Here is a 15,062-nt window from a genome sequence, read left to right as displayed (position 1 = left end):
TCAGGAGATCGAGACCATCCTGGCTGACACTGTGAAACCCCGTCTCTACTAAAATATACAAAAAACTAGCTGTGCGACGTGGCGGGTGCCTGTAGTCCCAGCTACTGGGGAGGCTGAGGCAGGAGAATGGCGTAAACCCGGGAGGCGGAGCTTGCAGTGAGCTGAGATCCGGCCACTGCACCCCAGCCTGGGCCACAGAGTGAGACTCCGTCTCAAAAAAAAAAAAAAAAAAAAAAGAATCATTGGTGTTCAAGAAAGATTTAAGCAAGAGAAAGGGGTACAAAGATTATTTTTAAAAATATTAATAACTTTCCATTCTTCTTTGGAAAGAAAACTTTCCAAAACTTGAGAAAGATATACATATCCAGGTATAGGAAGGTCAGAGAACACCAAACAGAGTTGACCCAAATGTAACTACCCCAAGTCATATAATAAACTCTCAAAGGTCAAGGAAAAAGAGAGGATCCTGAAAGCAGTAAGAGAAAATAAACAAATGGCATTTAAAGGAGCTCTAATTCATCTGGCAACAGACTTATCAATGGAAACCATACAGGACAGAAGGGAGTCAAATGACATTTTAGAAGTGCCAAAAGAAAAAAACATTGCCATCCAAGAATACCATATCCAGCAAAGTTAGCTTTCAAATATGAAAGAGAAAGTTTTTCCCAGACAAACAAACGCTAAGAGAATTCACTACCACCATACCCATGTTACAAGAAATGCCAAAGGGAATTTTTCTTTTTTCTTTTTTATCCTTTTCTTTTTTATTTTTTGAGACAGGATCTCACTTTGTCACCCAGGCTGGAGTGTAGTGGTGCGATCTTGTGTCACTGCAGCCTCAACCTTCCAGGTTCAAGCAATCCTCCTACCTCAGCTTCTTGAGCAGCTGGGACTACAGGTATGTACCACCATGCCCAGATAATTTTGGTATTTTTTTGTAGAGATGGGGTTTTGCCATGTTGCATAGGTTGGTCTTAAACTCCTGAGCTCAAGTATCTGCCTGCCTTGGCCTCTCAAAGTGCTAAGATTACAGGCATGAGCCACCACACACAGCCTAGGAGTTTTTCAATCTGAAAGAAAGAACATTAATGTGCAAAAAGTTTTTTCAATGAAGGTATGAAACCTACCAGTAAAATTAAGGAAACAGACAAACCCAGGATACTCTACTACTATAAATGTGTGTAATTCACTTATAACTCTAGCATGAAGCCAAAAAGACATATCTATCAAAAACAATAATAGCCACAGCATCCTGTTAAGAGAGAGGTAATATAAACATGCAAATTTGGAGAACTAAAAGTAAAAATATGAGGGGAAGGGGTTAAAGTGTTGAAAATTTTTTTCATTTTATTCTTTTATTTGTGATCTAAGATAGGTTGTCATCTTTTAAAAATAATTTACTGTATCTATGTTTTTTGTAAGCCTCATAGTAACCACAATGCAAAACCTATGAAAAAGTCACTGAAAATAAAAAGCAATGAATTAAAGCACCTTACCAGAGAAAAATCACTTAATCACAAAGGGAGACAGGAAAGAAGAAAGGAGGAGAGGAGTAAAACAAGCAACAAAATGGCTGTTGTAAGTACTTACTTATCAAAAATAATACTGAATGTAAATGAACTCAATTCCCCAGTTAAAGGCATAGAGTGGCTGAATGAATAAAGATAAAACTATATGCTGCTGACAAGAAACCCACTTCACCTACTAAAATACACACAGATTGAAAGTGAAGACATGGAAAAAGATACCCCATGCAACTGGAAACAAAATGGAGTCTCTTATGTCTACTTTTTTCTAAATAGACACAGTAACAGTGTATAGTAGTAGGTGTATATATTTATAGGGTACATGAGATGTTTTGATACAGGAATGCAGTGTATAATAATGACATCATGGAGAATAGGGTATCCATCCTCTCAGGCAAATGATCTTTTGTGTTACAAATAATCCAATTATACTCTTTTAGGTATTTTTAAATGTACAATTACATTATTATTGAGTGTAGTCACCCTGTTGTGTTACCAAATAGTAGGTCTTATTCATTCTTTCTACCTTTTTTGTACCCATCCGCCCTCATCACTTCCCCCATGACTTTTCTCAGCCTCCATTAACTATCCTTCTACTCTCTCTGTGAGTTCAATTGTTTTGATTTTTAGATTCCGAAAATAAGTGAGAACCTGTGATGTTTGTTGTTGTGTGCCTGGCTTACTTCACTTAACATAATGATCTCCAATTCCATCCATGTTGTTGTAAATGACAGGATCTCATTCTTTTTTTATGGCTGAATATTATTCCCTTGTGTACATAAACTACATTTTCTCTTTTTTTTTTTTTGAGATGGAGTCTTGCTCTGTCGCCCAGGCTGGAGTGCAGTGTTACGATCTCAGCTCACTGCATCCTCTGCCTCCTGGGTGCAAGCAATTCTCTGCCTCAGCCTCCCGAGTAGCTGGGATTACAGGTGCCCACCACCACATCCAGCTAATTTTGTGTTAAAAATACAAAATTATTTTTACAATTAAAATTTAAATTAAAATACAATTAAAAATACAGCCAAAAATAGTTTTAATTAATAAAACCATAAACCTACAGCAATCATCCTTAACAGTGAACATTAAAAATATTCCCTTGGCCAGGCACAATGGCTCACACCTGTAATCCCAGCACTTTGGGAGGCCGAGGAGGGCAGATTGCTTGAGCGCAGAAGTTCAACACTGGCCTCGACAACACGGCAAAACCCCATCTCTGCAAACAATACAAAAATGAGCCGGGCATTGTGGTGCACACCTGTAGTCCCAGGTACTTGGGAGGCTGAGGTGGAAGGATTGATTGAGCCTGGGAGGTTGAGGCTGCAGTGAGTAGTGATCATGCCACTGCCCTCAAGCCTGGTGACAGAGTGAGACCCTGTCTCACAAGAAAACAACAACAACAACAACAACAAACCTCACTTAAAGAAACGGTCAAGATGAGGAAACTAATTAGTGTTGTAGACATTCAATATTAGACATATAATCCAAGCTACAAGTATAAATTAAGAAAAGAAATAAGGCATATAGAAAGGAATAGGCAAATACTTTTATTTACAAATAATACCAACATCTCTTTAGACAATTCAATCTCATTAAGAAACCATTTCATCTACTAAAATAGTTCATCAATGTTACAATCCTTAGACAAAAACCAATAGTTTAGTACATAGTAATAGTAATCAATTACATAACAGAAAAAATATCCCAATCGTATTATAAACAAAAACCATAAAGTATCTAGAAATAAGTAAAACAAGAAATGTGTACACTTTTATGCTAAAAATATAAAGACTTACTAAAGCACATAAAAGAATACTACTGAAATAAAGAGATATACCAGGTACAAGAGAAAAACTCAATGTGGTAAAGATGTCAGTAATGATTCTTTTCTTTCTAATACTATAGCAGACTAGAAATATTGAAACTCCAGGCCGGGCGCAGTGGCTCACGCCTGTAATCCCAGCACTTTGGGAGGCCGAGGCAGGCAGATCACAAGGTCAGGAGATTGAGACCACGGTGAAACCCCGTCTCTACTAAAAATACAAAAATTTAGCTGGGCGCGGTGGCGAGCGCCTGTAGTCCCAGCTACTCAGGAGGCTGAGGCAGGAGAATGGCATGAACCCGGGAGGCGGAGCTTGCAGTGAGCCGAGATCGCGCCACTGCACTCCAGCCTGGGCGACGGAGTGAGACTCCGTCTCAAAAAAAAAAAAAAAAAAAGAAATATTGAAACTCCTCTACTAAAAGGATTTACCAGCCGGGCACGGTGGCTCACGCCTGTAATCCCAGCACTTTGGGAGGCTGAGGCAGGCGGATCACCTGAGGTCAGGAGTCTGAGCCCAGCCTCAACATGGAGAAACCCCCTCTCTACTAAAAATACAAAATTAGCTGGGCGTGGTGGTGCATGCCTGTAATGCCAGCTACTCGGGAGCCTGAGGCAGGAGAATTGCTTGAACCTGGGAGGCAGAGGTTGTGGTGAACCGAGATCACGCCATTGCACTCCATCCTGGGCAACAAGAGCGAAACTCCGTCTCAAAAAAAAATAAGAAAAAAGCATTTACCCCTTGAATAGATCATCTTTGGTCAATAAGAATATACAGGAGAGTTTTCTGTCTTCATTGTGCTTTTCTCTGCTCCTTAAAAATTCTACTTTTTTCATAAAAGGAGTTAATTTTTAAAAGTGAAAAGTAAAAACATAAAACAGAACACAGTGGCTCACACCTGTAATCCCAGCACCTAGGAGACTGAGGTGGGAGGACCAGTTGAGCCCAAGAATTCAAGACCAGCGTGGGCAACATAGTGAAACCCTGTCTCTACAAAAGATACAAAAATTAGCTAGGCGTGGTGGTGTGCGCCTATAGTCCTAGCTACTTGGGATGCTGAGGTGGGGGATCGACTGAGCCCGGGAAGTTGAGGCTGCAATGAGCCAAGATTGTGGCATTGCACTCCAGCCTGGGCAACACAACAAAAACCTGTCACACACAAAAAAGACAACTGAACTGTAAAAAGTACTCCTCCATCTTAACCCTCTCTCTCTATATTTATGTTTAAATATCTCCAAGGAAGCAGTAACAAAAATATGGAGAAGAAATAATAAATGACAGAGTAAGAATTTGAGAACAAACATTTGATTTGTTTCCATAAATTGTGACAAACCTCAACTGACTACAAATTGAGACAAAAGAATCAATTGAGACAAAGCGTCAATTGATAAACCTTAAAATAACCTTCTTAAAAGATATGTGTGTATATGTATTTTAAATCATCCATAAACATATTAGAAAAAGTACAAATCAACAGATATGTAAGTTGTAGACAAGTGTTGACTTTTTAAAACACAAGTGTGATTTAAATAGAATGAAATACAACAATCTGAAGTGAATTGTTGATAAGATTTTTTCATCAACTTAATTGAAGTATAATTTACAGATAATAAAATGCAACCATATGTCTACGTTCATGCAAATACCACCTTGTAAGAAATGCCTTTCCTGACTACCTTATCTAAATTAGCCCTGCCCAGAGTTCAGAGACCAGCCTGACCAAAATGGAGAAACCCCTTCTCTACTAAATAATACAAAATTAGCCTGGCATGGTGGAGCATGTCTGTAATCCCAGTTACTCAGGAGGCTGAGGCAAGAGAATCGCTTGAACCTGGGAGGCGGAGGTTGCGGTGAGCTGAGATCGTGCTGTTGCACTCAGCCTGGGCAACAAGAGCCAAATTCCATCTCAAAAAAAAAAAAAGGGCCAGGTGCAGTGGCTCATGATTGTAATTCCAGCACTTTGGGAGGCCAAAGTGGGCCATTCTTTACATTCATAAGGTGGGAAGATTGCTTGAGGACAGGAATTCAAGACCAGCCTGGGTAACAAAGCAAGACTCCAACTCTACTGAAATAAAAAATAAAAACTTAGCTGGTTGTCATGGTGCTGCTGGGAATATAGCAGTGAGGATGACCAGAGATCACCCTTGTCACCATCTTGGATTTGGCCGATTTCTTTACTGCAAGATGTTTTATCAGCAAGGTCCTTATGACTTGTATCTTATGCTGACCTCATCTCATTTTATGACTTAGAATGCCTTAACTGTCTAGGAATGCAGCCCAGTAGGTTTCAGTGTTATTTTACACAGCTCCTATTCAAGAAGTTGTTCTGGTTTACATGCCTCTGACATAACCATGCAGTGAACAAGTCTATTGGCTCCATTTATTCAATAGCATGTGTTCATATTTGGATGATCCCAACAATATTTCAACTTTCTCATTGTCATTTTATCTGTTATGGTGGCCTATGATTATCTTTGGCACCACTACTTGTTTTCGGGCATCACAGACTGTGTCCATATAAGACAGCAAACATAACTGATAAACATGGTGTGTGTTCTGACTACAAACTTAATTGATAAACACTCTGTGTGTTCTGACTGCTCCACTGACTAGCTCACCGCAACATCTGCCTCCCGAGTTCAAGCGATTCTCCAGCCTTGCCTCCTGAATAGCTGGGATTACGGATATACGCCACCATGTCTGGCCAATTTTGTATTTTTAGTAGAGATAGATAGGGTTTCAACATGTTGGCCAGGCTGGTCTTGAACTCTTAACCTCAGGTGATCCACCCACCTCAGCCTCTGAAAGTCCTGGCATTACAGGTGTGAGCCACCTCGCCCAGCTTGGAATTTCTAATATAAATTGCCCAGTGGATCCAAAGGAGAAGGTGTACACAGACTTTAGTTTTGCTTGCTTTCTTTCCAGCAAGGGCTCTCTTAGCGACCTTTGCAGATATGGGCTAAAGTAGACAGGGAAGTAGACAGGGAAGTGAGGCTTAAAAAGAAGCCAGTAGTCAAACACGAAAAATGTAGTCACACTTATTTATTATTAAAAAAACTATTACTAGCTGGGCACAGTGGCTCACGCCTGTAATCCCAGCACTTTGGGAGGCCGAGGCAAGGGGGATCACAAGGTCAGGAGTTTGAGACCACCCTGACCAACACAATGAAACCCTGTCTCTACTAAAAATACAAAAATTAGCCCAGCATGGTGGCACATGCCTGTAATCTCAGCTACTCAGGAGGCTGAGGCAGGAGAATAACTTGGACCCGGGAGGCAGAGGTTGCAGTGAACCAAGATAGTGCCACTGCACTCCAGCCTGGGCAACAGAGCAAGACTCTGTCTCAAAACAAAACAAAAGACAAAAACAACTATTACCATCAACATATTATCAATTAGTAATTTTGGTACAGAGAATTTACATAATTAGCCTAATGTCACATAGGTAGTAAATGGTTGTCTTTTGTCATTGACCACATTCTCTAATATGAATTTGTATAACTTCAACAAGCTTTGAATCATGATAGAAAACTCATCTACACTCATTATCAATTTCTTTTAGTATTAAATGTCCTAATTTTGGTGGGCGGATCACGAGGTCAGGAGATCAAGACCATTCTGGCTAACACAGTGAAACTCTGTCTCTACTAAAAATAGAAAAACAAAAAAATTAGCTGGGCATGGTGGTGGATGCCTGTAGTCCCAGCTACTTGGGAGGCTGAGGCAGGAGAATGGCATGAACCCAGGAGGCGGAGCTTGTAGTGAGCCAATATAGTGCCACTGCACTGCAGCCTGGGTGACAGTGAGACTCCGTCTCAAAACAAAAAAAAAAAAGGTCCTAATTCTGGAAAAAGTGAATATGAAGTAAAAGGAATTCTCACATCCATTGTATTTGACCCACATATGGAATCTGCTGATGATCCATGACAAATGGCATGAGAACGGTTTCCTACATTAATTATGTTAGGTCATGAATTCTCCGATGTCGAGTAAGCTGTGTAAGTTGTCTAAAGGCCTTCCCACATGTCTTACATTCATAGGGTTTCTCGCCAGTGTGAATACTCTGATGTCGGCTGAGTCCTGAGGCATAGAAAAAGGCTTTCCCACATTCTGGACATTGATAAGTTCTCTCACCAGTATGGATTCGTTTATGTTGACTAAGTTGTGAAGGACATCTAAAGGCCTTCCCACATTCCTTACAATCATAAGGTTTCTCACCAGTGTGAGTTCGCTGATGTCGAATTAGTTCTGAGCCGCAAGTAAAAGATTTCCCACATTCTTTACATTCATAAGGTCTGTCACCGGTATGAATTCTCTGATGTAGAGTAAGGTGTGTACGCTGTCTGAAGGACTTCCCACATGTCTTACATTCATAGGGTTTCTCGCCAGTGTGAATACTGTGATGTTTTGTGAGTCCTGAGAAACGGACAAAGGCTTTCCCACATTCATGACATTGATAAGGTTTCTCACCAGTATGGATTCGTTGATGTTGAGTAAGTTTTGAACGACGTCTAAAGGCCTTCCCGCATTCCTTACAATCATAGGGTTTCTCACCAGTGTGAATTCGCTGATGCTGAATTATTGCTGAGCGAAAAGTAAAAGATTTTCCACATTCCTTACAATGATAGGGTTTCTCACCAGTGTGAATTCGCTGATGTTCAATTAGTGTTGAGTGACAAGTAAAAGATTTCCCACATTCTTTACAACTGTAGCGTTTCTCACCCGTGTGAATTGGCCGATGTTGAATTAGTGCTGAGCGGAGAGTAAAAGATTTCCCACATTCCTTACAATGATAGGGTTTCTCACCAGTGTGAATTCGCTGATGTTGAATTAGTGTTGAATAAGAAGCAAAAGATTTCCCACATTCCTTACAATCATAGAGCTTCTCACCAGTGTGTATTTGCTGATGTTGAATTAGTGTGGAGTGAGAAGTAAAAGATTTTCCACATTCCTTACAATCATAGGGTTTCTCACCAGTGTGAATTTGCTGATGTTGAATTAGTGTTGAGTGAGAAGTAAAAGATTTCCCACTTTCCTTACAATCACAGGGTTTCTCACCAGTGTGATTTTGCTGATGTTGAATTAGTCCTGAGCAGAAAGTAAAAGATTTCCCACATTCTTTACATTCATAAGGTTTCTCACCAGTATGAATTCTCTGATGTTGATTAAGGTACGTACGCTGTCTAAAGGCCTTTCCACATTCCGGACATTCATAGGGTTTCTCACCAGTGTGAATTCTGTGATGTTGGGTGAGTCCTGAGACACTGATAAAGGCTTTCCCACATACCTGACATTGATACGGTTTCTCACCTGTATGGATTTGTTGATGTTGAGTAAGTCGTAAACGAAGTCTAAAGGCCTTCCCACATTCCTTACAATCATAGGGTTTCTCACCAGTGTGAATTTGCTGATGTTGAATTAATGTTGAGCCAACAGTAAAAGATTTTCCACATTCCTTACAGTGATAGGGTTTCTCACCAGTGTGAATTCGCTGATGTTGAATTAGTGCTGAGCGAGAAGTAAAAGATTTTCCACATTCTTTACAATCATAGGGTTTCTCACCAGTGTGAACTGCCTGATGTCCAATTAGCCCTGAGCGAAAAGTAAAAGATTTTCCACATTCCTTACAATGATAGGGTTTCTCACCAGTGTGAATTCGCTGATGTTGAAGTAGTGCTGAGCCAGAAGCAAAAGATTTTCCACATTCTTTACAATCATAGGGTTTCTCACCAGTGTGAATTCGCTGGTGTCGATTGCGTGTTGAGCGAAAAGTAAAAGATTTTCCACATTCCTTACAACAATAGGGTTTCTCACCAGTGTGAATTCGCTGATGTTGAAGTAGTGCTGAGCCAGAAGCAAAAGATTTCCCACATTCTTTACAATCATAGGGTTTCTCACCAGTGTGAATTCGCTGATGTTGAATTAGTGTTGAGCCAGCAGTAAAAGATTTCCCACATTCTTTACAATCATAAGGTTTCTCACCAGTGTGAATTACCTGGTGTCCAATTAACCCTGAGTGAAAAGTAAAAGATTTTCTGCATTCCTTACAATCATAGGGTTTCTCACCAGTGTGAATTCGCTGATGTCGAATTAGTGCTGAGTGAAAAGTAAAAGATTTTCCACATTCCTTACAGTCATAGGGTTTCTCACCAGTGTGAATTCGCTGATGTCGAATTAGTGCTGAGCCTGAAGCAAAAGATTTTCCACATTCCTTACAATCATATGGTTTCTCACCAGTGTGAATTCGCTGGTGTCGAATTAGTGTTGAGCCAACAGTAAAAGATTTTCCACATTGCTTACAATGATAGGGTTTCTCACCAGTGTGAATCTGCTGATGTTGATTTAGTGTTGAGCCAGAAGTAAAAGATTTCCCACATTCTTTACATTCATAAGGTTTGTCACCAGTATGAATTCTCCGATGTTGAATAAGGTGCGTAGATGGTCTAAAGGCCTTCACAGATTCCTGACACTCATGAGGTCTCTCATCTATATATATTTTCTGGTGTTGAATAAGATGTGAGCCAGAAATAAAAGCTTTTCCATATTCTTTACATGCATAGGGCTTTTCCCCAGTATGAATTCTCTGATGTTTAACAAAATAGGAAAAATGACAAAAGGCCTTCCCACACTCCTTACATTTATAGAGTTTTTCACCAGTATGGGTTTCTTGCTGTTGTGTAAGTTCTGAGCCATTCTTAAAAGCCATACATTCTATGGATTTATACAGTTTCTCTCCAGGACTAATCTGATGATGCAGAGTGAGAGATGTCTGTAGGCAGAAAGTTGGCGTTTTCTCGTAAGTCATTATTACTTTTTCCAAATATCGTTCCTGATTTATATCTTGGTGCTGAAACTGGTCTTTGCATTCCCAGTCATCTCTGACACTGGAGCCCACAAGGCTGTGACATTTTTCCATTCTCACCCACTGAGATGATGTTACTTCATAAATTTCTTTTGGGAAACATGAATCTTTGGTCTTACATCTAAACTCCGAGTCTGAAAAATAACCAGAAAGCAAAAACATAGCATTTCCTTGTTGAGTAGAAATAAAAACATCTATGGTAGAAGAGGGAGACAAACTGAAAATAATGTCCTAAAGAAGTAAAAATGTGTTGGGCGTGGTGGCTCATGCCTGTAATCCCAGCACTTTGGGAGTCTGAGAGAGGAAGATTGCTTTAGCCCAGGAGTTCAAGGTTGCAGTGAGCTATGATTGTGCCACTATACTCCAGCCTGGGCGACAGAGCAAGACCCTGTCTTAAAAAAAAAAAAAAAAAAAAAAAAGATAGTGTACATACATGGTGATAGTATGTACCCTTATATGATGTGATGAGAACAACATTTTATTTCTGTGATCTTCCTTCTAAAAATACTGAACTCCAGTCTAATCACTGGAAAAACACCAGACAAATCCCAAAATGAGAGATAATCTACGAAATACCTGGCCAGTACTCTCCAAAACTATTGAGATAATCACAAACAAGGAAAGCCTAAAAAGCTGTCAAAGAGCCAAGGGAAACATAATGACTCAATGCAATGTGTTCTCCTAGTGGAGATCCTAGAATAGGAAAAAAGGACATTAGGTAAAAGCTAAGGAGGCCGGGCGTGGTGGCTCATGCCTGTAATCCCAGCACTTTGGGAGGCTGAGGCGGGCGGATCACAAGGTCAGGAGATTGAGACCAGCCTGGCTAACATGGTGAAACCCTGTCTCTACTAAAAATACAAAAATTAGCCAGGCGTGGTGGCCCATGCCTGTAATGTCAGCTACTCGGGAGGCTGAGACAGGAGAATCATTTGAGCCCGGGAGGCTGAGGCTGTACTGAGCCAAGACCGCACCATTGCACTCCAGCATGGGCAACAAAAGCCAGAATCTGTCTCAAAAAAAAAAAAAAAAAAAAAAAAAAAAGATAAAGAAATCTGAGTAAAGTAGGGGTTTCCATTAATAATAGATCTCAGCACCATAGGAAAGGTAAATAATAACCACATTCCTTCAATGATGTTATTATTGAATAGGATCAACATTAATTAATTATGACAAATGTACAAACATACAATGTTAATGAGAAACTACATGTGATGTATATGGGAAATCTCTGTACTTACCTGACAACTTTTCTGTAAGTCTAAAACTATCCTAAAACCTAAAGTTTACTTTTTTAAAGTGAGAAAGTAATATCTCATTAGCAAAAAGGCCAAGCAAGTTTTTGTAAAAGACACAAATGGGGTATCTAAAAATTAAAAAATAAATCAATGAAACTTAAAATTCAATGAATGAATTTGAATTGGCAGTATAAGAGTGCAATCATGATTTTTAAAAAATACTTTCCATCTTCATCCATTGAAGCCTTAGAAACAACCAATCCAGCAGCAATGAACACGCTAATGACAGATTACTGTCTCTAAATACCATTTCTTACTACACAGAACCTAGGCTCCTTGGAGCATCTTGGGATTAGGACAGAAAGGTGCATTATGAGCATGGAAAAAGCTGGCATATTAGAAAAGCAAAGAAGCTTATTCAAGACCCCTAGGGTCATGTCAAAAAGACTCAGGAACCATTGTGAGGAGGGTCCCATTGGCCAAAGATGGGATAAGTTGAGCATGAATTCGAGAATAATAACTGTAATCATTATAATGTAATTACAATAAATCACATGAAATATTTTTTAAATCTGTGTGTTCATAAGGACAATTTTAAAATTACCTAATAATTTTTAGGGGATGAGATGAGGAATGGCTACTAACATCACAAAAACAGAAACAACCAGATATGTGCTTCTTGATGAAATACACAATACTAATATCACATAGTCTGTTTATAGCAAAGAAAGAAATAAAGGGAGGGGAGCTAAATGTTAAATGACAGATGATCCAGTTTCTTCAACATATAAATTTCAAGGAGAAAAAGAGAGAGAAAGAAATCAACATCAAAACCTCACTGGAATGGTTTAATAATTAGAAATGCAAAAGCAAGGTTAAGAGTCATAAAGAAAAGTCAAAGAATTCATTTGTCTTCCTGAAAGTAATACTGAAAGAACAGGGAGCAAACTGTATTCAAGATGGAACAGCTAAAATTTATTCAGAAGTGATGAGGTTTTCTAAAAAAAATCTGAGTCAGGTGCAATGAGTGCCATGGATGGTAAATTTTAAAAGTTCTATGGGGCAGGGTGCGGTGGCACATGCCTGTAATCTCAGCACTTTGGGAGTCTGAGGCAGGTGGATCACCTGAGGTCATCAGGGAGTTCAAGACCAGCCTGGTCAACATGGCAAAACCCCGACTTTACTAAAAATACAAAATAAGCCAGGCATGGTAGTGCACGCCTGAATTCCCAGCTACTTAGGAGGCTGAAGCAGAAGAATTGCTTAAACCCAGGAGACAGAGGTTGCAGTGAGCCGAAATTGTGCCACTGCATTCCAGCCTGGGCAACAGAGCGAGACTTCGTCTCAGGGGAAAAAAAAAAATAAAGCAGAAGTTCTACAAGCCAGGCATGGTGGTTCATGGCTATAATCCCAACACTTTGGGATGCCAAGGCTGGAAGATTACCAGAGCCCAGGAGTTCAAGACCAGCCTGGGAAACAGCTTGGGACACTGTCTCAAAAAAAAAGAGCCGGGTGTGATGGCATGTGCCTGTAGCCTCAGGTACTCGGGAGGCTAAGGCAGGAGGATCACCCATGCCCAGAAAGTCAGTGCTGCAATGAGCTGTGGTTAAGCCACTGCACTCCAGCCTGGGTGACAAACAAACCTGACTCTTAAAAAAACTACGCATGATGAAATCCCAATAATAAGAACAAAATGAAAAGAAAAAAAAAAATAGCTTACACATCATGCTTGCTATGTGCCAGGCACTAATTTTACTGCTTTACACATTTACTATATAAGCTCATTTAGAATGCTGTGAATAGCGTATATATTTGCCAATGAGGACCAGAGAGGTTAAGTAAATTGCCAAAAGTCATACAGGTATTAAATGGCAGAGCCAGGATTTGAATGGAGGAAGTCTGGCTCCAGAGTCTGTGCTTTCAACTTCCAAATGAGTGGAATCAAACTAAGTACGGGCATCAGATTTTTTTAAAACCTCAAATCTGAAACAATGTAAAATAAAACAGGCCACAGAAGACAGGAAAAGTGAGACAAATAGAACAAAATAAGCTGGTTAAAAAAATTCAAACAGGCCAAGAGAGGTGGATCATGCCTTTATTTTCAGCTACTCAGGAGGCTGAGGTATGCAGATTGCTTGAGCCCAGGGGGTTGAGGCTGTGGTGAGCTGTGATTGCACCACTGCACTCAGCCTGGGCAACAGAGAGAGAGAACCTGTCTCAAAAAAAAAAAAAATCCAAATACATCAGTAATTATAAGGAATGTAAACAAAGAAAAAGTAAATTTCAACCCTTTTAAAATAAAAAGTATCTAAAAAACATGAAGACACAAAAAAGTTGAAGTAAAAACTAAGAAAATGAAAATCAGGCAAGTATTCACGAATAGAAAGCTAGGGTCTTAGCACTGGAAAAAAATAGACTTCAAGGTGAAAATATTATTGGGAATAAACAGGATTACTACATAATAAAATGTTCATTCACCAAAAAGATTTAACAATTCTAAATTTGTAAGCATCCAGTAAAATAAACTCTAAATATGTAAAGTAAAAATTGAGAAAATACAAAAAGGTTAGGCTTCATCTTTTTTTTTTTTTTTTTTTTTTTTTTTTTTTTTTGAGACGGAGTCTCGCTCTGTCGCCCAGGCTGGAGTGCAGTGGCCCGATCTCAGCTCACTGCAAGCTCCGCCTCCCGGGTTCACGCCATTCTCCTGCCTCAGCCTCCCGAGTAGCTGGGACTACAGGCGCCCGCCACCGCGCCCGGCTAGTTTTTTGTATTTTTTAGTAGAGACGGGGTTTCACCATGTTAGCCAGGATGGTCTCGATCTCCTGACCTCGTGATCCGCCCGTCTCGGCCTCCCAAAGTGCTAGGATTACAGGCTTGAGCCACCGCGCCCGGCCAAGGTTAGGCTTCATCTTGATTGTGGGAGTTTTTTTTTTTTTTTTTTTTTTGAGTCTCACTCTGTCACCCAGGCTGGAGGGCGGTGGCACGATCTCGGCTCACTGCAACCTCTGCCCTCCGAGTTCAAGTGATTCTCCTGCCTCAGCCTTCCAAGTAGCTGGGATTACAGGCGCCTACCACCGCGCCTGCCTAATTTTTTGTATTTTTACTAGAGACAGGGTTTCACCATCTTGGCCAGGCTGGTCTTGAACTCCTGACTTCATGATCCCTTTTGGAGGCCTCAGCCCCGCAAAGTGCTGGGATTATAGGCGTGAGCCACTGCACCTGGCTGATTGTGGGAGATTTCAATACACCTCTTTTAATAACTGAGAGGTCAAGCACCCAGAAAATATGAAAGGATACAGAGGATCTTTACATCAAATTAACAAGCATGATATGTTGAACATGTGAGAATTCTGCACGCAAAAATTAAAACAAAGCACAAGAACACGTGAATCCCCATCCCCGCAAAAACACTGACAATGCACCAGTGCATGAACTGAGTCTTAACACATTTCCAGAAATTGGTCTCATATTGACCATGTAAGTACTGACTACAGTGCAATTAAGGTTGAATTCAGGAATAAAAAAATGGGAAAAAAATTTAAATGCAAAACATTTACAAAAGCTCATGGGTTAAAAATGGTATCATGAAAATTAAAAAATTCTTTTTTGGTTTTTTTGA

General features: G+C 40.0%; 2 protein-coding genes across 4 annotated transcripts in view; one reads left to right on the top strand and one right to left on the bottom strand.

The window, feature by feature from the left end:
- The window catches only part of ZNF567 (zinc finger protein 567), an 84,348-nt gene that overhangs the window by 65,287 nt on the left and 3,999 nt on the right, over nucleotides 1-15,062 (top strand). The window contains exons 8-9 of one of the 3 annotated variants that reach the window (XM_073016590.1): nucleotides 781-898; nucleotides 1,423-1,578. The gene's annotated coding sequence lies outside the window, so the exon portion shown is untranslated. Of the gene's footprint in view, nucleotides 1-780; nucleotides 3,887-15,062 lie in introns of those variants that run through there. The other 2 variants (XM_073016588.1, XM_073016589.1) reach the window with 2 other exon arrangements.
- The window catches only part of ZNF850 (zinc finger protein 850), a 33,960-nt gene continuing 21,950 nt past the window's right edge, over nucleotides 3,053-15,062 (bottom strand). The window contains exon 5 of the mRNA XM_007996521.3: nucleotides 3,053-10,342. Within this exon, the coding sequence (XP_007994712.3) occupies nucleotides 7,305-10,342 (3,038 nt within the window). The 3' untranslated portion in view covers nucleotides 3,053-7,304. The remainder of the gene's footprint in view (nucleotides 10,343-15,062) is intronic.

The sequence above is a fragment of the Chlorocebus sabaeus genome, chromosome 6 (genome assembly GCF_047675955.1).
Source record: "Chlorocebus sabaeus isolate Y175 chromosome 6, mChlSab1.0.hap1, whole genome shotgun sequence".
NCBI lineage: Eukaryota > Metazoa > Chordata > Mammalia > Primates > Cercopithecidae > Chlorocebus > Chlorocebus sabaeus.
This window is presented reverse-complemented; position numbering and strand designations above follow the sequence as displayed.